At 38.7% G+C, this 25,572-nt stretch overlaps 2 protein-coding genes across 2 annotated transcripts in view; both read right to left on the minus strand.

Annotated features, from left to right (window-relative positions):
* Nucleotides 1–2,888: 2,888 nt before the first annotated feature.
* The window catches only part of JKAMP (JNK1/MAPK8 associated membrane protein), a 288,079-nt gene continuing 265,395 nt past the window's right edge, over nucleotides 2,889–25,572 (minus strand). Inside the window, exon 8 of the transcript XR_010066944.1 lies at nucleotides 2,889–2,906. The gene's annotated coding sequence lies outside the window, so the exon portion shown is untranslated. The remainder of the gene's footprint in view (nucleotides 2,907–25,572) is intronic.
* The window catches only part of LRRC9 (leucine rich repeat containing 9), a 64,138-nt gene continuing 48,458 nt past the window's right edge, over nucleotides 9,893–25,572 (minus strand). The window contains exons 26-32 of the mRNA XM_063293951.1: nucleotides 24,450–24,586; nucleotides 22,214–22,431; nucleotides 21,007–21,075; nucleotides 19,347–19,472; nucleotides 13,470–13,657; nucleotides 12,066–12,199; nucleotides 9,893–10,067 (exon numbers count right to left, since the gene is read on the minus strand). Coding sequence (XP_063150021.1) covers nucleotides 12,085–12,199; nucleotides 13,470–13,657; nucleotides 19,347–19,472; nucleotides 21,007–21,075; nucleotides 22,214–22,431; nucleotides 24,450–24,586 — 853 coding nt within the window. The 3' untranslated portion in view covers nucleotides 9,893–10,067; nucleotides 12,066–12,084. The remainder of the gene's footprint in view (nucleotides 10,068–12,065; nucleotides 12,200–13,469; nucleotides 13,658–19,346; nucleotides 19,473–21,006; nucleotides 21,076–22,213; nucleotides 22,432–24,449; nucleotides 24,587–25,572) is intronic.

A 25,572-nucleotide genomic window follows, 5' to 3' on the forward strand; every position in this document is an offset into this window, starting at 1 on the left:
TCATCTATCTATCTATCTATCTATCTATCTATCTATCTATCTATCTATCTATCTATCTATCTATCCATCCATCTATCCATCTATCCATCTATCCATCTATCTATCTATCTATCTATCTATCTATCTATCTATCTATCTATCTATCTATAAATTTATTCACCGCCCATCTCCACCTCATGGGAGACTCATTTTTGACAAGGTTGTTTAAAATTTACAGGTTAGTATTATATTCTTTTTCAGAATACAATTTTTATAAATTGTATTTTTAAGACAGTACTGGATTTGGAATCAGCACTGGGAAAGTAAGTATAAAAAGTAAATAAGTAAATGCATAGCTTTAGAGATTTGCTGATGGCCTCATAGGTTTTGGGGGGAGAAGTGGGGGGCAAACGATGAAATGTGCCTTGTGCCATTGTGATGCAAACTCTGCCCTGTACATATGATAATATGATGCAAGTTCAAAACGGCACATTTTGCATCATGATGCCATGATGAATGTTTTGTTATTTTGTTGTCATACAATTATTAGGAACAGATGACAATGGAAACGCTAAGCATAGGATAATTTTTTGCACTTTCTTCTGGGTCTTTAAGCATTTACATTTGTAGTATGTGTTGTTAAATATCAACATGCATTTGTGATGTATCTTTAACAAGTGGATACTCCTATAATCTTCCTGATATTTTGATAGAGGTTGCATTTTAATTTTTTTATTTTAAGCTTTAAAAGGCACTTTTAAAACAAATAATAAAAACAGACAGGGTAGTATTTTATGTTTCTTTTTCCTCTGTGGATCAGAACTGAAAGAGCCTTTTTTATAGTCTCAGTACTAATTTTGACTCTGGCCAGTTCTCTATGATATACTAGATAAATACATTTAGAAGTACCATAGTAGCAAAATGCTGTTTAAGAAAGAGATGCCCAAAGCTGCTTTGGTCACATGACCTGAATATGTAGCAATTTCTAGATGTCTGTGACATCTTTTAACAAAATTGGTCATTTGATAACTAATTACTTTTTACTATAGGGATATATAAATCCACTTTGCTTTTTAAAAGGTATAGCTTCTGTTAGAATAGATGGAAATGTAAATTGCTTAGTTTGAGATTGATTTTTGATCAGGCTTAAGATAAACCAGACTTTCTGATTATCAAGTTATATATAGACGGTATCTGTGTGTTCTGTGTACACACACACACCCCCATGCACCCAAAAGAGCAAAAATGTCTTAGTAAATCATCCAAAGTATGAGAGGAGGCAGCTAATTCTGTTCAGTGAAGAGATTTGTAGAGCAGATCTGTGGTAAGATAAGGAAAATGCCTCTTATTGTAAAAGAAAATTATCACAAGGGATTACACAAAGCTTAAAAGCAAGCAAGAGCTTCCAAAGGATAAGTGATTAAAGAGAAAATGGCAGCCTGTAGCCAGCTCATGAAGAAAGCTAACATGGTTATTTCTGCAAGGGGCTGGCCAGCCCTGATTTTTTCAAACTGTCTGCAGATCTCTACAGATGCAAGGGACATGTTCTCAGCATATTATTATGTCTTTTTCCAGAAATTAAGATTTGTGCCAGATGCCATGTGAGATAAAGGCAAGTGGCAGCCAGTGAGAGACTTTTCGGTGATGGTCCCTCACTTGAGAAATGTTCTTGGCTGTCAAGGGAGTTTTTATAATTCAGACAATACGTTTAAGACCTTCTGCTGCTGTTGTTGCTGTACTGTAGTTGCTATACTGATTGTGTATGACTTTCGTCAATCCCTTGGATTTTAAAAGATGAGTACACATTAAATTGTTTAACACAGAAAAGAAAAAAATGCCACCTTGTCTATAATGGCACAATATTTGAAATAGCTTTCTGATAGCATGGAATGATTTCTCGGCTAAAACATAGATCATAGTAAGTTTGTATGGTAGAATATACAAAATTTAGATAGCCACCTGTCTCCTCCTTGACTAGTTATTGCCAGTAAATTGTGTTATTTTGTGGCCAACTGTACAAGCATGAGACCTTGCAGAGGGAAATGCAGGTATGTGGATTATGATATTCTTTGTCAGCCCTGTGTGAATCTGTCACTGAAAGTCTGATCTGCCATTTTTAGTAAAAACATTGAAATCATTCAGAATTGGCCTGTATGCTATAGTCATGTTAATTCTACTTCCTTCATTTGAAAATAATAAAAGATCAACTCTGATTTTGCAGTTGGGTCTGCTTATCACAAACATTCATTCTGACTAGTTGGTCAGTGCTGTACCTTGCTGCTAGTGAGATGGAATTTGGTTTGGTTCAACTTATGGATTGACCAACCACTCCACCAAATACTCTTCTGGGATCTGATCTCTGCTATAAGGTCTTAAGTGCAAGGCTGTTAGATAATTGAGGATGTACTGCTAAGTTTCACTAAAAAAGGTCAGTGGCATGAAACAGTGACATTGCTGGTCAGGGTTACTGAGGACCCTGGATAAGATACATAGTCTACTCTTGGAAACTCATCTCCCAGTTTCGTTCTCCCTCTAGTCCCCCCTTCCTGGGGCGCTCTGTCCCAACTCCCCAATGCCAGCAATGCCCTGGCATTTTTTCTCTTTTTTCTTTGGCTTAAAAGAAGAGCTTAGATATTTTAGAAACAGAGCGGAAGGCCATTCTGGCACCTTTGTAAGACAGGGATGATGATAAACCTCTGCTGGTTTTTAAAAAACCAAACACTGAATTTGGGGGCCTTTTGTGTTAGGGGGGCCTTGACCTTTCCTTGGCAGTTCATGGTACAGAAAAGGCATTATCCAGGAAATATGATGTAATGATGATTGTAGAAAGATGGCATCTCAGGGGACACAGCAGATGTTTTGCCTGAAAGAAACCCCTGGTCTGTCCAGGTGTGAGAGAGGATCAAGTCGCAGCTGACAGAAAGGCCCTCTATCTGAGCTGCTGCTGTACAAAGTAGATAAAATGGGCTAGGTCAACCTAGGCAACTTCTCGTCTATAGAACCTCCCCTAAAAAATCTCTATTTGCAACTCCCAGAGCCCCCTATAATGTTGCAGCCTTAATTTTTTCACACTTTATTTGGGGCAAAATGGATTCCATAAGTCTTGTAGAAACTTAAGGTTTATATTATATACCTTAAACCTCACCAAAAGAAAGAGGCAAAAAAATTGGGTCCCACCCACTCCCCTGATGTTATGTCATGTTACCAGCCATGCTCTCTGAATCCTCCAGTGGGTGCTTGCTCCTGAGCTAGATCAACAAATCATCTGAAGGAGTTGCATTCTCTTTGTCCCATCCAGATAGTGAATAGCCGCTATGTCAACAATTGAAGCTGTTTAGCCTAAGCGGAGTGGGTTTTCATTATATAATTGCAAAAGCAAATAGAGCCTTGACTCTCAGAAGCCTGATATGAAGGATCTTTTAATGAGTCTGGGTAACTTAAGAGTGAACTAACTCATGTACATCTTCCTCAGTGGCACATCTCTGAACTCTACCACTATGGTATTTTGGTACTCTCCACAGGCAGCAAATCCTTATGAATGGCCCTGCCCACAGGCATTTGTCTAGTGCCAAGTACTTATTTATCCATTCATTGATTGATTAGATTTATATCCTGCCGTTCATTCAGGAACTTAAGGCAGTACACACAGTGCTCCTTCCTCCTGTTTTTTTCCTACAACAACCCTGTGAGTTTGGTTGGGCTGAGAGTGAGAAACTGGCCCGAAGTCATTCAGTAAGCTTGCACAACTAGGGGTGGACTAGACAAATTCAGGCTTTGAATATATTTTATATACAGTACTTCTATACTATGCTAGGGGAAATTGTGCTACTTAACTCTATTGTTATTTCAAATGTATTTATTTGTAAATATTTCTAATCTATCCTTCATTATTAAAAATAATCCTAAAGCAGATACATATTATAAGCCACTCTAAGAATTGCACCAGACAGAAGAGCAGTGCAGTATGATGTTACAGAATAAATGTGCAGCAACAAAATGGCTGAAGGAAGATTTGAACAGTCAATCAGCCTCCAGTCTTAACACTTGCATTGAATGTTTGTCACTTTTGCTTTCAAAATTAAATGCCTGTTGCAGCACCTCCCCTCTGGAATGAGGTTCCCCCTGAGATCTGGGTGGCCCCCACCCTGCAGGTGTTTTGGAGGGCCTTGAAGACCTGGCTCTTGGCTAGGATGGGTATAGCCCTGTCTGAGGAGTGGGTGTTTTGTTGGTGCCCAGTGTTTTTTTGAGGGGAGGCCCATCTTTTGTTCCTTGCTTTAACTATTGTATCATTTTTCTCTGTGTTTTTACTTACAAACAGCTCAGAGTTGTTGGGAGTTGGGCAGTGTACACATTTAAATAATAATAATAATACATTAATAATTTATAGTTTTCATTATTTTTCTTTTTATTCCATGAATAATATTGCACCATTACTGAATTTTTTTTACAGAACAAGCATTTTTTTAAATTGTTTTCAAGTGAAGCAGTTAAAAGGCCTTCGCATTTTTAAGGTTCTACATACAGATTACGGTAGGATTGTAATAATCACAATATTTTTAAATGTGGGCAGTGTGTGTGTGTATTTAGCATTTTTTTTCCGCTTGGAAGTTTGTGGACACAAAATAGCAGCCATACTCAGCTCATTTGCTCAAAAGCAGTTCTAATTCAAACTGGTTTTGTAGGCTTTACCATTATTTTTTCGTAGGCTGGGCTCTTATGTTTTCATAGCTGTGTTTGGAAAATGAATCCGACAGAGAGCATTGCAGAGCTGATACGCAGCATCCTAAATCTTGTATCTGACAACCTTTTGAAGAGGAAGAAATAAGAATAAACATTATTCCATGCACCAAAAAGAGAAATTTTCCCACAAAAATTAGTAATATGTAAAATCCTTGGGCATTGTAACAGAAACATTCCAACTCTAATATTAGATTCTGTATATTTTTTAAATTAGAAACTCTGAAATACCTTTCAGACCCACTCAATATACTATCATTTTGAAAACAATTATTTGTTTTCCATTAAGAATTCTCTTGCTAGTAGAAAGAATATAAATAAGAAAATATAAACAAGAAAAATATTTAAGTACACAAAGATTATTTGCAACTATGAGCAGTTCAAGAAAAAACTGTCAGTTTCCATCTCATTAAACATCTATGAGCCAAATGTTAGACGTAGTGTGGTTATGGACAAATCTCTACCATGCTACATGCAAGCATCAACTTCACCCACCATTATTTATTCCATTTAAGCAATTGTTTCAAGAAAGCAATGGTGATCCATGATACGGGGAGAGTGACATTCTTTTAGAAGAATTAAATGCTGGTGAAACATTAAAAAAAAGCTTCTGGAAATGGTTCTAGACCAGTATGGTTGAAAGTTCTGTACTGGTTCACAATCATAAAGTGGTAAATGTCTAAGGGGCCAATGTGCCACAGTAAAAACTGAACATATTGTTTTGAAAAAGTAACCAAATAATGCATTGTATGAGCAATACATTATCAAGTCTGACTCCTTTTTGCTAACTTTCCATCAGTGTGCCTTTGTGTTTGTGTGTGATGATGATTTTATTTATTTAATAAAGTTTTATAAGTTATTATTTTAACAAGTTTTTAAATGAACACAAATGAGAACAATGATTAGATTTAAAATCAACCATATATTCTACAATGTAACAGAAAAAAACAGCTTAATGCACAACATTATGCCAACCAACAGTCAGAAACACATACTGGATCATTTTTCCCCAGTACTCGTACCTGTGCTGTGAGAACTGCTTTTTATGTAACTTAATTTGTGAAGAAGAAAATGAAGATAAAATTAATGTTAGCTTTGCATATGATGTCAACACTTAACAGAGGAGACTCAGAGAGCAAACCTCTTTTGCCCAGCTTGATTTTTTTTTTCTGCAGATGCCTCCCTTTGGGAGTTACCTACTGCCTTAACCTAGCTGGATGCATTCTTGTTGAGTCCAGATAGAAAGATAGAAACAAAAACATTCAAAAGGGAATTGATGCAGCCCATTTATATGAGAGAATTTAGCAGAAGTGTTTCGCACTTGCCTATTCTTAGCTGCACCTGTTCCCCAACCTCTGCTGGCACTTATGAGCTGTTGTATCACCACGTGAACCTTCCAGACCTATGGGGACTATAATCCACATCATCCCCAGTGTGGATACATGTTCTGGGAATAATGGGAGCTGAAGCCCAATACATGCAGGGCAGCACATTTGGTTTAATTCCATTATGATTTAATTCCAGTCTAACAGGCAGCAGGCCTGGTATCCCATCCATGGAAAGCCCTGGTTAGGGAAAATAGCTGAGATAGTTCTGTCCTTTTCTCTCTGACAGGTAAAACAAACATGTGCACTGGGCAAATTATTCATGATGGATGTTTTGTATTGTGTCCCAAATACATTTTGCCTTGAGTTTTTTTAATGGAAAGATGAATAAATTCAGTAAATAAAAATAAGTTAAACCAATAAATAAAATATTGTGAAAAGCACATCATATGCCAAGGGAAATTATTGATGGTGGACCTTTTTGAGTAAACCTTTTCATTAAAAGGGTCTGCTCATTAAAAACAATGGCTTCTCTCTTTCCTTCCAACTAGTACCACCTTTCCCAACCCTGTGGCTTCCAGATTTGAAATTCCATGATCTGTAGCTGGCTATTTTAGGAGTTGAATGCTTTGGCATGTAACTTTTGGCAAGGGGCCATTTGTGTGAATTTACATTCTGTCAAAATCTCCCTTTATCAGTAGGTATTTTATTGCGGTAGCATGTGTTGTTGTTGTTGTTATTGCTGTTGTTTATGACTCATGGTGACCCTACATATAACAGAACGAAATGCTGTTTAGTCTTGCGCCATATGCCTGACTGACTGTTCCAATGTTTTCATCCATTGTTGCTGTAATTGTATCAATCCATCGCATTGAAGGTCTTCCTCTTTTCTGCTGGCCCTCGACTTTACCAAACATGATGTCCTTTTCAAGTGATTGGCCTTTCCTGATGATGAGCCCAAAGTATGAGAGTCTAAGCTTAGTTATCCTTGCTTCTAGGGAACATTCTGGTTGTATTTCTTCTAAAACTGATTTCTTTGTTCTTCTGGCAGTCCATGGTATTTTCAATAATCTTCGCCAACACCACAATTCAAATGCATCAATTCTTCTCTCTTTTTTAACGTCCAACTTTCACAGGCATATGTAGCAATTGAAAAGACCATGGCGTGAGTCAGACACACCTTTGTTTTTAAACTGACATCTTTACTTCCGAAAACTTGCCGTACTGTGGTGGCTTGCGTGTTGCTGTGATGCTGGAAGCTCTGCCACCAGTAGTTCTATTATCAGAAGGGTCACCCATGGTGGACAGGTTTCAGGAGAGCTCCCAGACAAAGAACAGACTAGGGAGCAAGGCCTGGCAATCTACTCCCGAAAGCGTGCCAATGAAAACCCTATGGGTTACAACAGAATGTTTTGCGGTAGCATGTATCTCTAGAGAAAAATGATTATTAATGGAAAGGGATTTCCAGATTTTTAAAACATTTTGTATTAGAGATAATTATGGTTCACTTCTTCCAAGTTCCACCTTTGATTAATACTGAAAATAATAGTGTAGCGGCAACAGCTGCCAGATTTTAAAAGTGGGTGAGCAACTGTTTAGTTCCTTTTAATTCTTAACTGAAAGTGTATTTTTTTGTAATTATTCTTAATTATTTGAAGAGTAATATAACTGTATATTTGTAATGAAGAAAGTTCATAACTGTTTTATTTAAGTGTAATTTTAAGGCATTAAATAAACTATATTTTAAGAATAAACATGTGAATACACAAATGCTTTTAAACATGCCTGCTTCTGAGGGTGCTTTGGATAAAACAGACTTCCTTGGGCTTCCTGACAGGGGGAACAGTATCAACCACCCAGGTGGTCCTGAGAGCTATCATTTTAATTTCACAGAAGACCCCAAGATCTGGTGTAGGATCCCAGTCATGGTGGCGTGTTGAACTGGAGGCTCATAGAAAGAATCTGCTTGCCCTCAAGGCCTTTGGGCAAATGTCAGCATTGATAGGCTCTACTCACACCACCCTTGAACACTAGTAAATAAATAACCAACACGACCTACTGGGCTGAGATTTCTGGCCTAGGTGAATAGTGCACAAAAGAAACTTTTAAATATATATAACCCACAGAAATTGACAGAGCAATAAGCCATGTGGAGAGGGGCAAATTGCTTAGCTCTTTCTCTGCCTACTGGTTGCCAAATGTTTCCTTATGTTGGGTTTCCTGATATGATATATCCCATCAGTTCTTTTGGCTAAGATCAAGTGTAACTATCAAGATGCCCACAGCTGTAACCTGACCTTGACCCACCAAACACACTGGAAGCAGCTTATATTCAAACATTTCTCTACCTCAAACCTTTTATTTTTACTCAGATGTAACTGGAACATGCTAAACTAGGATAAAATGGAACTGGACATTTTTAGTTCAGCCTGTTGTGTGAACAAAATGATCTGTGAAAATCCCACAACTTTTTTTTGTAGAACTGAGTTAGAGTTTAATGTGCGAACCCCCCAGCAGAATCATTTCCAGTATGGCAGTGCACCCTTTGATAGATTATTTTGCTCTGCTTTGCTGCCAAGCTCCAACCTGTGACAGATGAGTGAGCTCTTTCTTCACATTCCTTAAAACAAACGAACATATTTTTCCTTTTGTGAAATGCCAAACATGATACATTTGAGGCATTATGTCTGGAGATGTTGCTGTTTTATATTAATCATTCCATACAAGCTTTCTGTTTAGAGTTCATATTGCTTTGATTTAATCCACAGATCCAACATATGGTACATGGACATCTTCCAACTCTTCTCAGCTGCATATATAATAGGAATTGATGGGAACATTATATTGTATTCTTCACAATTACTATTTCTCAAAAGCCAAAAATAATTTAAAAAATCATTCAGTCAGCCCACCTTAACTTTGTAATTACTGATCTCTTGTTTTCCTGCTTAACACACAACAGAATGTGATTACTACCCGAACCTACGTAATACACGGAACAGCAGCATATGGTGACATGAGAAAGCAAGCCACCTGCTAATACAATGAAATAGAGAACATTTCTATCAGCAGCAGCAGATTACATCTGGAACAATCATGGTTTGTCGTGGATTTCTTCCTTTCTATTAACAAAACTGATTTACAATGCAGTTGGGTGGAAGTTCAAACTGAACACAAAGATCAGGTGTTATTTTTTTCATGTATACCAGCATTCCTCAGTCTGGCACTCAGACTGTCTCTAGTAATTTCCAGAGGGATGATTCTGTAATTTCACTGCAGCAAAATGAAAAAGTATTGTGGCACTTTAAAGACAAAACTATTTTTGTGGCATAAGCTTTTGTAGACTAGACTAGATTTCATCAGCTGCCCTGAGTATTATCTTGAACTATAGAGAGAGAGGCAGGCAGACAGACAGCAAATAGCAAGATTAGGCAGAATATAAAAATGTGAATCTGATGGAGGGGGATTCTATTCCATAACAGCTTATCTCCTAATACATTTGTCTTTGTAGAGTACTAACAGGACTTTTCTGTTGTATTCCAAGTAGTCTTAGCAACCTAATATGTCACCTTCCTGGCATTAACCTGTTCAAAGCTACTCCTAAAATGTTTTTAAAGAAGTAAAATTATGAGGAAATCCATATATTTTCCCAACACTGAAATGCAGGGCATTTGAGCTGACAAAGAGCATTCCTCCTAATGTCAGTTGTTTGACATTTAATAAATGGGGAAATCTACTGCCATGGATACTTTAAATCTCAAAGTGGTGTTTGACTCAAGATGACATGTTAAGTTCTCAATAAAAAATAAAATAAAATAACTCTATATCACCAACCATAAGGAACTCTGATAGTTCATTTGTTTTAGTCTAAATCTGCAAAAATGTGTGACTAAAGTATGGGTGCATGTGAAATTCTTCTTTCAAGCTGGAAGGAATAAACTTCTGTGTTGATGTCAAGAATAAGGTCCATTTGCTCCTATAATTACTGAAACTTCTTTTGATCCAGATTTGCCACTGTCCAATATTCTGAAAGAAAGTAAAAAGAAAAAAGTGAAATGAGAACAGTTTTAACTAAAAAGAATTTCTGTGGTGCAGTTGCTAAACTAAAGAAAGCAGCTTCTTTCTCCAAGAGTCCCATCAGCCTGTGGCAATGGATGGGAAATTGGGAAGTTGGGTGGGGTCACCGGGCATGGCCAAAGCCTCTGTGGAAGAAGGATAACTTGAAAATTATCTCACCAAAAGAGGATTTTTTAAAAGTATAAAGAAACCAGAATTCCATGCAATGGCCAGTTTCCCACCTCCTTAACTTAGGGTTGCCAACTCTATTCGAAATTAGTTCCCTCCCCAATAAATGTCTTAATGTGACACATCTGTCTGTGCATAAACATGTCGGTGTATCTGCCACAATTAACTCTTGATAAAAAGAGCAGAGGAAAAATTCACTGAATTAATTACTGATTAAAATTAACTGCTTATAAAACAAGGAATCCTGTTTGTTCTCCCACTTTATAAACTAACCATTCTTTCTCTTACACAATAACGACTCCTGAAAAAACACACAAACATTCCTGTTCTTCCAGCAGCAGTAGGAAAAAAGAAAGGTGAAGATGGGATGAGAGGAAGGGGAAGATGTATTGGGAAGGAAAGAAAAATGGGGGAACAATGCTGACAGGAAATAAGGGGGAAGAAAGGTAACTGAACAGGGAAAAAAGAAAAGAGAAGGTATATTAAGATATTACAAAAAGGGTTAACATTCTCCAGGCAATCAGCTCTTCCAAGCAAGAATTAATTAGCTCTGAGGATCAAGGCATCTAGAATTTCCAGCAGAGATGCCTGCAATCATCTGTACCTCTTGCCATTTTCTGTTTTCAACAACTTCTTTATTCCTATAAGGAAAATCCTTATCAAGATCATCTCTGAATGAGATCCTTGCCTTCCGCTAACCATTTCTTCTCCCAGGAACAAAATCCTTGTTTGGAGAGAAAACACTGCCAACCCATTTTACAGCTTCTCTCTCAAGAGAGACCAGATGGCTTGCTGTATTTGAGAGTGTGGTGAAATGTGGACACACCGTACAATGTGGTATGGTATAGTGGTTACAGGGATAGACTAGGAGCATCGAGACCCCGGTTCTAGTCCATCCTCAGCCAGAGGGCTCACCAGGTGATTTTGGACCATTTACTCTCTCTCAGCTCAATCTACCCTCACAGGGCTATTGTTTTGGGGAAAAATAGGAGGAGGGGATTCCTGTACAAAAGGTGGGATATAAATCAAATCAAATCAAAACATCACTGTCTCCCTTAACTCTTGAAGGAAAAACACAGTGAACTAGCAGTGGATCTGCTTAGCTTCTGCATATGAATTGTATAAGCTGTCCTCAAACTTATGCCATGCAATTTCAGAATCCATAGAATGATGCAATCAGATGGGATATTGCAGCACACTGTTCAACTCTTTGATTAATGCAGAATGTACATGCAAAATGCAGCTATTCCTAACTGATATTTGTTCAACTTCTGCATATTCCTGCTGGATATAATATAATTTTTACCCAATCCACCCATTTAGTGTAACTGAACAAGAAAATCTATAGCTTAGAACCCAGAATTAGCAAAGAGAATTTGATTTCATGCCTACTACACTTAAGATAAGAACAGCTTTTCAATACATCACATATGGAAAGAGTGGAACATAAAGATTTGGGTGGAGAAATACACAGGACCCCATATTTTGTATATTAGTGGCTAAAATGTTAGACCAGAACCAGAGATACCCAGTTTCAATGTCCTGCTTTCCCAGAAAGCTTCCTAGGTAATTTGAAGTCAATCATGATCTCTCAATGTAATCTACCGCACAAGATCGTTAAAAGTATAAATGGAAGAATCATGATTGCTATGTTGAATTATTTGGAGGAATAGAGAAATAAAGTAGGTAAGACTACTAAAAAACTGGCAATCTACAGTACCATTCTTAGTTCTTAGAAGACAGCTTCCGAAATTGTTAACATGGTTGAAATAAACTTACATTATTCAGCAAGGATGAACTATGAGGTCCCATGGTTTGGAAAGTTAGCTGATGTACCTCTGGCTTGCCTCATGGCTAATTCAGCATGAATGCTCCGAGAATTACACAATCCCAGTGCTGTGTTCTTTGGTTTCCTACCTGAAAATTAAACTGTAAAATTGGCACTCTCCAAATTTTGGTAATTTTTTATTTAGGGTAAACAAGAGAAAAGTGTATAAACTGAGGTGAATTATAAACAGCTTACTGCTTACTGCAAGACAGACAGCTACAGATTTGCGTAGTTATTTTCCCACCTCTGTTCTCTCACTTTCCCTTTTCTTAGGGCTGCTACAATTTGGGTGTCCACTGGTGGAAGCAAAGAACTTTGCTGCCATTTTGTAGTCATCCACCTTTGTGCAGCCAGATATGGCAGTTCCATCTTCATTGCATCTCCTCTACTCTCTTTTTTTTTTGGATGCCTTTGAGTCAGTGTTATCTCCTGGTGACTGCCTGGATAGTCCCTGCAGTTTTCTTGGCAAGATTTCATAAGTAGTTTGCCATTGCCTGCTTCCTAGGGCTGAGAGAGAGGGACTGGCCCAAGGTCACCCAGCTGGCTTCATGCCCAAGGCAGAACTAGAACTCATGGTCTCTCGGTTTCTAGCCTGGTGCCTTCACTACTATACCAAACCGGCTCTCTCCTTTCCATTACTCTTCTCTTTTAAGTCATATGCTTATAGATGGAACTTGTACTTTTTAAACTGCATTATCATAAAGCACCTAATACAAAATAATGTGTTTATTTAAGTAATCATTTCGTTTAGAAGGCTGCTGGACTCCAAAATGGGCAGCTTACATAATGAGAAGAGAGGAGAAAACAATAAAAGAACAAAACACACATAATGAATGTGTGAAATGAAGTAATTATTACTAATTCTAAATGTGCTAATATGCTACAGACATTTTGAGTCAAGCAAGCAACTGAACTTGGGTCAGTGACCACAGAGGACTGGAGGGGCCTGTGTTCTTGTCTTACCTGTACAGGACTCTAGCTGTCCATGCAACTATTACCCTTGGACAGGTTGCTTATTTATTTTTATTTATTTGTCAAATTTTATCATCACCCATCTCCCCCCAAGGAGGGACTCTGGGCGGTTACTTGCTTGTACTTGCTTAACTCTTCTGCCCTGACGATCAAGCTAAGACGTTCGGGCAATTAGGTTCCAACTCCAACAGCCACCTTACACTTGGCAGGCAGCTCCTACTTCAGCCCTCAACCCATCACATTTACTACCTGATGTTTCCATTGCACAGTCCAAAGCTATCCAACACCACCACAGTGAATTGCCCAAATTCATGAGAAATCACTGACTATAGCCAACACTTTTGACATACAGCTTGAAATGCAGCATAGCAGTCAATTTATACTTACTTTTGTTAGCCTCGCTTCCATTCACTTCATCAGTAGTACAGGGAAAAACAAAGTCAGTCACATATGCATGGCTGACAGCTCCTGTAAGACTCATATTGGCAATCTTCAAGGCACATGCTTTGGGGAAAGAAGATGACAGCCCAGGAAATCCACAGTCTATTGGACAATTGGCAGAAGGAAGGATCTACATGAGGAGATAAGAAGCAATAAAGTATAATCTTCCAGTCTTGCAGATACTACAAAGAAACAAATATGCTACAGGCCCATACTTGATCATTGGGTGCCTGGTTTACAAGAGAGACCCCAAACAATGGAAAAAGATTTGTATAGAACCTGAAGGCTACAAGGTGGTAAATCTTAGGGATCTGATTTGCTAGTCAGTTTGGAAAAGCCAGGCAGGTCCTTGTCAGTGTACCTGGGGTTGGTTCTATTGTTAGGCAAAATGGGCCTTTCAGGAGGGCATGAGTTAAAGTCCACTGTTAAGGAAATGGAAAGTTGAGGTTGTCAGCTGATGGAGGATGGAACCTGAGGGTTTCTCTAGGCTGCAATTCCCTTGTAAGGGCTGCCCTTGGGCTGTACTGTGAGCTGATGAGGAGGCTTCTCTTCTTTGGTTTAGATGGAGTTGCAGGCGGCTTTGTGGGGGTGGACATGGAGAGTCAATTTGGGTCTGATGGAATTAGGCAAAGAGATGAACTGGGGAAGGGGGGTGCAGTCTCCATTTTGTTTGTTAGGTTTATTTTTTTCCACTACCCCCAACTAAACCAGTTTGGTCCAGTGGTTAAAGCACCGAGCTAGAAACGGAAAGAGTGAGTTCTAGTCCCACCTCAGGCACGAAGCCAGCTGGGTGACTGTGGGTCAGTCACTCTCTCAGCCCTAGGAAGGAGGAGGCAATAGCAAAACACTTCTGAAATCTTGCCAAGAAAACTGCAGGGACTTGTCCAGGCAGTCACTAGGAGTCAAAAAACTTACTCGAAGGCACACACACACCCATCTTGTTGAGGTCTAAGATGTTTAATTCTCAGTTTGTCAGTGATTTTCCAAACACTGAATTTTCTGGTAACCTTTCCAAATCTGCCTGCCTGCAGTGCAATACAATGGCAACTGTAGTATAACCTGTGTCCTACTCAAGGGTATACCCTCACTTTATGTTGTGTGCCAAAATGGTTTGTTATGTCATGTAAACATCCAAACTGAGGGCCTGCGTGGCTGTGTATTTCAAGAAAGAATCAGAGTAGAGAAAACTGACATTCAGAATTATTATTTATTGCAATTATTAATCATCTTGTTGGGGACTCCTTTGATAAGCAGAATCCAAAAACACAGCTCTACCAATTCAGTTATTCTCAAGTGGGAACCAGGACTAATATTATTTTCAGGATAGATGCAGAGGAGCCTTCTTTGTGATGGTCTCTATTCTATAAAGCTATCCATCAAGGTCACGTGGTCATTTTTTTTGCAACTTAAAAAAAAAAAAAGAACACTGCATCTGTTCCAATAAGCTTTTAAGAATTATTAAAACAAGATGTTATTGTTTTGTATGACATTGTATAGTTCTGACTACTTGGGTGCTTTTCCACACACTGAAAAATCCTTAAGATGATGATTTCAAGTATCTTCAAGAAGCTGATATTCTTTTAAGACTGATGTCTGACCCCAGACAGTAAGAACTGATTTATATTGTTTAACAAATTTTCAAAAATCTGACTAGGTTCCCATTTTCTATGTTTTTGGATTAACATTTTCTCTTTATTATAGGATTTCACTGCAAGATCTGAGGACAGCAAGTTTGTTTCAGTGCTCATTGTAAAAAATGCACTTCCCACTTTTCCCATATTCTGCCCTAGATCTCAGTTTGCCCTCTTTCAGGCAAATTCCCATAATTTGTTTTATTTCTTCTGACCTGTAGCAAATGATTTTTATAATTAGCTAAATCAGTTTAAAAGCCAGCTCCACAACAGGTTATTAGACAACTTGAACAAAAATATCTATGTTGAAATAGATGAACTCCCTCTGCTTTACCTCAGTTACCTTCCAATCCAGGAACCAATTCCAAATCTATTTAAAATTGTGAATTTGCTGGGGTTAGCCTTTGACAGTAGTCCCATGCAAGCAGATGGAAACCCTGACTTATAAAGGAAAGCAGAAAATTGGACTTTTAATCCATCTAATCCAGCTGGCATCAGCTCTCTAGATATTTCAGGCAAATGACGTTTCCAGCCTACCTGGAGATGGCTGGGGCAGAACCTGGAATCTTCAGCATGGAAAACATCCAGTTTACCACTGAGTTGTGGCCCTTTCCCCATAAACATTAACAAGCACTAACAGCTTAATCCTGTGTTCTGACCCCAGTAGGTTTTGATAGTATCTCTTCTTCAGTTCATAGCAATTTCTCTTCAGTTTCAGCCCACTGCTCCATGCTCTATCTTCAACAATTGGATTAGAGATGTTTCTCTCACTGAAACCCTTTAAAGTTCTTTTAAAATCTGAAAATCCTGTTAGAAGTGAGTTATACCTACATCCCATAAAAGCTGGGCTAGAAGAATGATAAACCACAATCCACATGGGTTGGGTGGAAAGGGCCATAGTAGTGTGCAAGAATAATCTTGTTGGAGATGTGAACTGAGGATATCCTTGTGACACCATCCTGGAAGCAGAGCAATCTGGAAATGACAGGTGATACCCCTTTATGTAATGCTCCCATTTCTGCCACCCTATCCTTGTTTCTCCAAGGAGTAGAATTTCCATTTTACAAAAGGAGCCCAGAACCACAACCAGAATACATGTATATAATTTGTCCCCAGCAGAAGAAAGCACTTGAGACTAGTCAGCCATAAAGTAGAGTGAAATGGATTTTTCAGGCTAGTTTGGGGAGAATTATTAAATAAATGTAATATTCTTTTAAATTATTTGATTTATTATATTTTTGTTCCTATAGAGAGAGTGTAACACTTGGATATTCTTCCTTAAATTTCAAGTATCTGGCCCACCCAATAAAACTGATATAAAATAAGCAGCTAATTAAGTTACTTTTTCCATATGAAATTTCATGTGACATTTAATACCAAAACCAGATTATTTTAAAAGGAACAATAAGAACATTTTTCCTCTTAACTTTCTACAAGCTCTTAGGGAAGAAAACCTGAGTTTCAGAAAGAAACCCGAGAAATAGTTGTTCTACTTTGGCAGCCTAACAAAAAAATGCCTCGGTTCTATTATAGCTAACTAAGTAGAACATCTTCATTTAAGCTTTCTGAAAAACAGGAGATCCCACTAAAAAGTGGAGGGCCTTTGCACTCTTTTCCTAGCTGCACTAATACTGTACTATCGTTTATTTTTAAGGGATGTCCAGTGTATAAAATACAGTTTAGTTTAGAATTAGACCATTTACAAGATGCAATATTTGAGTTCACAAGGACTGCATCTTCAAGGGACAAAACCACAGGTTTTGTGCATTAACTCACTGAGGATATAGAGAAATATGCCTCACTTACTAGAAGCATGGCAGAAATTTTGCCTGCTATGACATGTATGTAAGAGTGGAGCTTAAGACATCACAAATCAAGGTTCTAATATGAGTTAAGATCACAGAAGGGAATGGGTCTAACCTAAGGTACTTCTGAATATTAAAAGGCTGCCTTGCAGGCAGACCTAACACAGTAATCTCCAGTTCTAAAAAGGCAGTTGATATGGACCATGTGCTTTTCAATATTCTAATGACCCAATTTATAGAGGGTATATCCTTTTCTCTATAGCAATTTGAAATAACAACTAAATATTCAAAGCTTAGATGATCCATATTATGCTCCAAGGGGGGGGATCTGTAGCTTAAGAATCAAGATGCAAATATAAAACATTTTGCTAATTTTCAAATTGATTCTTCTTCTCCAGCTATAGAAGCAGTGACGTGCTACTATTGGGGTACTAGATTTTCATTCCCAGTGAAAATTTCATCAGTCTTACTGGCCACTAAGAATTCAACCAGGCATTATACATACACTTTCTCCTCTATCACTGGAAAATGTAAGGGCTGGCTCATAAAAAAGAAAAAAAAAGGAAAAAGATTCCCAGGATGTTGAGGCACTTCCCACACAGCCACTCTTACCCCAAACACTACCCAAACCTTCAGAGCTAGTCTTACAATGGTCTGTGACTGTCCTCACAAAGCCATCATGAGAACTGAGAATGGACTCTCCAGAGCTAACCAGCATTCCTTTCAGCTGATCAGTAAAGGAATACCAAAAGTGGCCTCTGGACAAGGCACTATGACTGTCCCCATCCCTATCCTTTCCTTGTGCAACAAGTGTTTCTGCAGCAGAAAAGTAGAAAAAATACAACTAATTAGCTGCAAAGCTGCCCTGAAGTCCATTGTGCACTGGGTTACTAGGTCAGCAGATGTGGGGAAAGGTGTGAGTAAGAAACCAGGAAGTGGAGACTTGTGGAAATTCCCCCAAGTAAGGAAGTGGCCCAACCACAAGCCCAATGGACCTCAATCATAAGCTGCAACACAGAAGCTTTGCAATTTGAACTGTACCACAAATGTAGCTCAAGCCAATCATGGCATGGGATCACAGGGACGTTGCTCTGATCTGGAAGTAGTATCAAATTCCCTATGGAAGTGCCATAAAATTATGTGTGTCAGCAAGGCCTGTGATTAAGCAGAATCATGGCATCTATAATTCTAATGGCTTTCTTAAGTTTACATTCAATCTTTCTTCCATGATGCCACTCAAGACGGTAAGGTAAAGGTTTCCCTTGATGTTAAGTCCAGTCGTGTCCGACTCTAGGGGGCAGTGCTCATCTCTGTTTCAAAGCCGAAGAGCCGGCATTTGTCCGTAGACACTTCCGTGGTCATGTGGCCGGCATGACTAAACAGAACGCCATTACCTGCCCGCTGAAGCGGTACCTATTAATATACTCACATTTGCACGTTTTCGAACTGCTAGGTTGGCAGGAGCTGGGACAAGCAATGGGAGCTCACCCTATCACGCGGATTCGAACCGCCGACCTTCCGATCGGCAAGCTCAGCAGCTCAGCGGTTTAACCCGCAGCGCCACCGCGTCCCTCAAGATGGTATCCATCCACAAAATTAACGATTTTTATATATTCTGTCACTATGTGAGATGGGCAGCTATACAAATGTGACAGATGAATAAATAAACAAATGATAAGTTTATATTCCTCTCCTGTGTACACTTATGTCCTAGCCTCTCAAAGTCTCACCCATCCAATCTCTCAACCTTGCACACCATTCCCTTGCTTTTTAACTCCCTTCCCCAATTATGTCTGTTGGAAATCACTCCATTTTTATTTGTATCTGTGAATTAAGCACAGCAGGACTCACTTGGTTGCCTTGAGGTGACAAGGTATCAGCAAGTATGGATTCCTTCAAAATAAAAGTGAGTCACAAGTATACATTCAAAGTCATTTAGTGCTCCAGGAAAGTAAATGGAACAAGCTGACTTTGCCAGCCTCATCAGAAAATGTTATTTCAGGTCAATGAGCACATAATGATGATCATTTCTGAGCAGGTAACAGGGACCCAGGGGGATAACAACGATCTTTGGAGCAAGATAGCAGTATTGTTAAAAAGACAGTTGCAACCCTTATTTCTGAACTGTCACAGATGCCAGCTTTAAATTCTTGATGAAACATGGCAACCCACATGCTGTGTGTCAAAAGTATGCTGAATTATAAAAGAAGGAAGGAAGGAAGGAAGGAAGGAAGGAAGGAAGGAAGGAGGGAGGGAGGGAGGGAGGGAGGGAGGGAGGGAGGTCCCAAAGGCAGTGTTTAAGCAGGCAGAATCAAATCTAGTTCATCCTTCCCAAAATAGTAACAGGCCCAAACCAAACTTAATTATAATAACCATGCTTTACTTGCTGTTCTAGCAAATGGAATTCAGCCCTTGCCCTCTCTTCTGGGCTAACTGTCACTCCATCCAAAACCTGAAGGTTAGGCAAGCGAAATATAAGGAGAGGGCGATGGCAAATCTTACGTGATACCTAGGACAGGAAGAGAGGATGCAAAAGGTTAATCCAGGCACTAAAACATCAGGTTCTCCATATCCACAGCCTTTCCAAAGGTTCAGGTCAATTCCTAGACTTAATTGAAGATATAGACAGATAAAAAAAAGTTAATACCTCTAACATTAGCAAAGGGTAAAATCAGATGTAACAAACTTGAAAAGGGAATCTATTTTCAGAACTTTAAAGGACAAGCATGCAATTCTTATAACAACAACAACAAAAAATCATACATTTTTAAATGAGTTGTACAGCAGTTCTCACTTTTATTTGTTTGTTTTCTATCCCATCTTTATTATTTTTATAAATAACTCAAGGCGGTGTACATACTTAATACTCTTTCCTATTTTCCCCACAACAACAACCCTGTGAGGTGAGTTGGGCTGAGAGAGAGGGACTGGCCCAAGGTCACCCAGCGGGCTTTCATGCCTAAAGCGGGACTAGAACTCTCTGTCTCCTGGTTAGCTATATTGGTAAAGAGAGCAATGATGAGCACCGAGGCCCCTTAGTACAAGGGAAGAATTATACAATCAACATTATGCTCAGCAGAACGGTAGTAAGAAAGGAGAGAGAACATGTCAAGACTTAAAACTGCTGCATTTGTTCTGCACCAAATATATTTCCCCAAAATTAAAAAATAAAATTAGACAACTTTCAGAGCCTATTTTTGCCCCAACCTCAACCTACTGAAACCAGTGTAAATGTACAGCTGAATACTGCAATCAAGTGGTAATAGGAATTATTAGGGCTGTGAATGCTTCGGATTCAATTCTAAAAACATCCTTTGAAGCATGGAGTGCACGAACGCAGGACCTCTCTGCAATTCCTTAAAGCAACTACTTTTCCTGAGATCATACAAAGAAAAAATAAATTGTTGTCCACATTCTCTCTGAAAGCTGACTTCAAGTTCTACAGTGTTTCATTTAATATATACATTCTTTGGGGGTAATTATAACTCAGTCCGAATGAAATCTACAAAGTAGCTAACCTAAAAATTATACCAAAAGTTTAATAATAAAAGTAAACAATTTAAAAAGGTACTCAAATAACCCCATCTCAAAGCGGAGGATTAAAACAGAAAAAATACTGAAAAAGAACTCCAAAACCACAGAATATAAAACAACACTAAGTAAAAAATAAAAGTAACAACAGAAATCTACTGAACATAGACACATTAATGTTCCTCGGCAATGAAGTATTTTTCTCTTCAATTCTGACATTTGGGGAATATTATAGTTTGCCTTCTTGCATTCAGCTCATTTACATGGTTTCCCAAGAATATACTGAGTATCTCTTTTCTGAGAAGACATCAACATATTCAAATATTGTGCTTAATATCTTGAGTAAATTCATAACATTTTATGGCAAGTGAGTAGACACTGAAAGCTGCTTTATTCTTAATGTAGTATGCTGCACAGCATTTTCTAAATAGAGAGATTACGAACATTTAGTGGAATGAAACAGAGGGAAATGTAAGCTTAAGTGATATAACTGTGCAAAATAGTATACTCACTGGATTTCCGTATATTGAAAGTTCTTTAATACAAGGAAGATATTCAAGTTTTTCAAGTTCTGCCAAATCCTGCTCCCAAAATAAAAAATAAATTTTGTTCAAGAAGTTTTTACAGGTAACCCTTGTTTAACGATCATTTGTTCAGTGACAGTTTGAAGTTACAATGGGGCTGAACGAGTAGTACTTCTGACTGGTCCTCGAAGTTCCAGCCATCCCAGCACCCCTGCGGTCACGTGATCATGATCTGGGTGCTTGGCAACCTTCCCTGCTGACTTCAAAGCCACCAAAGTAAAGTCAATGGGGAAGCCAGCAGGGACAATTGCAAGTTGCTCCAGTAAGTCACTTGCACCCTCCCCCACCCAGCAGCAGCCACCTCCAGCTCCGCCACACTTCGTGGGCCACCCGTGTACCCTCCCCTAGCCCAGCCACGCTCGTGCTGTGCCTTGCAGGCTACTCGTGCACCCTCCTCCACCCAGCAGCAGCCATCGCCAGCCCCGCCTTACCTGCTGGCTGGCTTGCAAGCTGCCTGGGACTCGCTTAACAACCTGCAATCCTTGCTTAACAACACAATGGGGAGTGCTGGGATAGCTGTTGCTAAATGATGTGGTCACATGATGTAGTGCTTTACAACTGCATCACTTAGCAATGGAAATTCTGATCCCAGTTACTGTTGTTAATTGAGGACTACCTGAACAGATTTTCTGAAGAAAATATATGTCCTAAAGTCATACAATGTGGCGTATGTGTATATGCATGTTAGATAAGGAATGTACTAATAAAGGTGCTTTAAGATACTACAACTCAACCTGAATGAAGAAACTCCAGAAGTGCCAAAAATTTATGTGCTATTTCTAAACAGTACTAGGATCAAAAGACAATAGTGATGGGGGCCAGATGCAATTTGTGGAACATCTGTGTATCATCTTTTACCCAGAGTTGTGCTATTTTTTTCTGGCTTTAAGACCTCAAATTCTGATTTCTGTTATAGTCCTTTCTGTCCTTATGATTTCCAGCTGACTCAATCTCTGTTGCAATAAAGGAATGAGGAAACCCTCACTTGAGACATCTATTTCTACACCAATCAACCTTCTCCAACCTAATGCTCTCCCACTCAGCAGATATGATGGCCAAGAATTCAAGGAGCAGCAGATCAAACATATCTGGAAAACCTCAGGCTGGAAAGGCCAAAGTATAAGACTTACTGTACCTGAATTCTGTTGAGACCAAGGAAAAGCTTCTGTAGTTTTCCCAAGGGAAGCAAATTGTTGAGTTCACGCAGACGATTCTCCTCCAGGTGTAGAGCCAGCAGGGAGCTCTGTTTGCCAAAGCAATTCTCACTGATAACTTTAATTTTGTTATGATCCAGAACCAATTCCTGCAGAATCTGCAGGCCTTCAAGCCCTTCAATGTGGCTGATTTCATTTCCTGTTAAACACCAAAATCAAAAGTGGATAGGGAAAGGATGCAATGGACAAATGGACAACTGAAAGTAATTAAAGGGACAAATATTTCAGAATAGCTACATCCTCTTCAGCCAGCCAGAAGCATACCACCGAATAACAGGTCTTGATAATGGATACTTGCAACTCCATCCATCATGGTATTTAATACTTTTGTGAAGTACTTCTGAATGAATATGGAATTTATTTGATCTGCAATCTGGTCGTTGCTTATATTCCTGTGAAATATACTGTGCTATATCATACCATGATTTGCTTGTTTTGGAGTTAGTCTGTTGTATGAACTCAGCAGCTGATGGCTTACTATTATGCTGAATCCAGGCTACTGTGGCAACTATGATTTACTCAACAAACCATAGTTATGATAACACTGTCTTAGTGTAATGTGTGAACAATTAATGCCACAAATTAATCAGTTTGGCGTTCCATGATGGGGAGCCCATAATGTCATGAGGACAGACAAGGGTGGTATTTATTTTAAACCAGTGCATAAAATATTATTTTTAAATTACATATATATTTCCTTCCTCCCTCCCTGTCAGCATTTACTCCTGGGGACTGCCTGGACAAGTTCCTGCCATTTTCTTGGCAAGATCTTGGAAGTGGTTTGCCATTGCTTCCTTCCTAGGGCTGAGACAGTGTGACTGGCCCCAAGTCACCCAACTGGCTTTGTGCCTAAGGTGGGACTAGAACTCACAGTCTCCCAGTTTCTAGCCTGGTGCCTTAACCACTGCACCAAACTGGCTTTCTCTTTAACATTTAATACTAATTATTTAATAAAATCATTTAATATATTATTGTTTATTGAGATTTTTTTGTTATGTTAACTGCCCAGAATCTCTATTACAAGATGGGAGGCCATACAAATTGAATAAATGAATAAACAAACAAAAAACCTGGCATCTCCCTTGCACATGGAAGCAGCCTGAGTCATACTTCTGCTGGAAGAACTGAAAAGTTTTCCTTGGCAAAGGCCACTAAGCAAATGATATATTTTTTTTCACACTACTGGATAGAACTAGCTAGACCTGATGTGGTAATTCCATTACTGCAATATCCTTTTTTAAGGGCGCAGGAGGATCAAGGCAGTAATGCACATTTCATATCCATGTCCCTGCATAAATTTCTTCAAATCGGCTCTTAGCTATAAGGGGGAAGAAAATATGCTTTTCCCCATAAGGAATAGCTTTTAATAGATTCATGCTGTGGAATCAGCACGAAGTTTAAGAGTTGTTCCTCCATTCGTGCCTCAATCCCAATATAAAATCTACACACACACACACACATACCACTTCAGAATCTCTTTTGACAAAGGAGAGAACACAGCAGATACAATCATAAAAATTCTATATTACATTCAGTTGTATCAGAAGAGGTAAAACTTGTTCCACTCCTCTCTCCATTCACAGGTTTTGCTAGCTTTAGTAGTGCTTTAAAAAGTCTGCAAAAACTTTTTATCAGGGATAGCATGGGATAAAATAATACTAAGGCTTTGGGGGAAAAGTATTTTCTTTTTCCTTGAACTTCATTATCTGAACTTAGTATCAAAACCACACATTTTCAGTATTGTTTCTCTGAAAGGGTATTTTTAATTTCTCCAAAGGAAAAAGTGGGGTGGTAGAGGTTTTTTTCTAACCAACCTGTTTGTGATGTTATGCCACAATAGCATCATAAAGGAACCTACCTGATGCAACACAGTATCTGGATTCATGATGTAGGTTTTATGATATGGTGCTTATATGCCTGTGATTATTTGATCTAATGGTGGTCCTCCTTAGGGATTACTGATGGGGATCAGTTTCATTTGGTATTTGAAATATAGTGTTGCAGTGCATAATGTTCCTCTTTAAAGTACTAGACAGCCATGGCCTTTTTCAGGATATTCTGTTCCATGCACCACCCTGTAAAAATTCTCTACTTTTCTGCAAAAGGGAACTACAGATAAATGATAATGATATTGAACTAACTGCTATTGTTACTTACCCTGTAAAAACAAAAACTTCAGGTTTTTTAGCCTACTAATCTGTAACAAGACCAGACTTGTAATTCCATTATAGCCCAGATGGAGAACTTCTAAACTCTCCATTATTGGAGACAAACTTTCGCTGAATCCTGCATCCCTAAAATGAAAACAGGATCCGAGTCAGGAAGAACAGCTCAGCAAAAACTGAATGTGGAAATAAATTTCTGCAAAAGTTTTCAGGACCCATGCTAGGCTTTTAAAAGATCGTATGGGAAAGGACATCCTGTTATATTGCTGGAAGCCAGGCAACAATCTAAACCTGAACTTTAAGCATGACATGGAAATCTATTTTCTTTTTGAGGAAATGGAAAAGAAAATGGGAGTAGCTGGAAATTACTGTTTAAATTTTATAAAAGGTTTATGATGATGATCTCTTGGCAATAGCCATATGCTGCCAGGGCAAAGTAAACATGAATACTTTTCCCATTTCGCTTAGGAAAACTAACATTCAGAAAAAAGCAGGCTGTTCTGAGGTCCCTGTGTGCCTGATCTTTGTGGTTCAGGCAACCCATGTAAGTCATGACCATCGCAAAGAGGAGCCCAGGCATGCTCCTGAAGCTATAACTCACCCTGGCTCTTTCACAAGTGCAGGAGGAGAATACACAGATCTGGAAATTCATCTGTTAAATTCTTATATGACATTTTTAGCAGTGCATTTAAAAAATAAGCATGTGAGCATAATGATTGCCCCTATTTCCCCATAGTTTCATACTGCAGGGATTAACAAAGTATACAGTATATTCACATGCAGTAAATAGTATCACATTTGAAGTAGCGACACCAATGGTTTCACTGCATGCACTGGGAAGTTCTAGCTAGTCACATCTGTTATACCTGATCTTAGTCAAAAGGCTGAGAAGCGGTATCTCAGTTATGTCTCAGCATAGAATAGAAAGTCCTGTAGGACCACTTCTTATCTACAAAAATAGATACCTGAGATAATGTAAAAGTTTTTTCCTTGTTTGTTCAATTATGGTTTTGCACAGAAATCATGTTTGACCTGTTATCTCTGTATCTCTCAGTTAGCAATTTGGGTACACTCATGCTAGCTTTTTCTTTATCTGAAATATATTTGGAAGAGCT

Source organism: Candoia aspera, chromosome 1 (genome assembly GCF_035149785.1).
Source record: "Candoia aspera isolate rCanAsp1 chromosome 1, rCanAsp1.hap2, whole genome shotgun sequence".
Classification (NCBI taxonomy): domain Eukaryota; kingdom Metazoa; phylum Chordata; class Lepidosauria; order Squamata; family Boidae; genus Candoia; species Candoia aspera.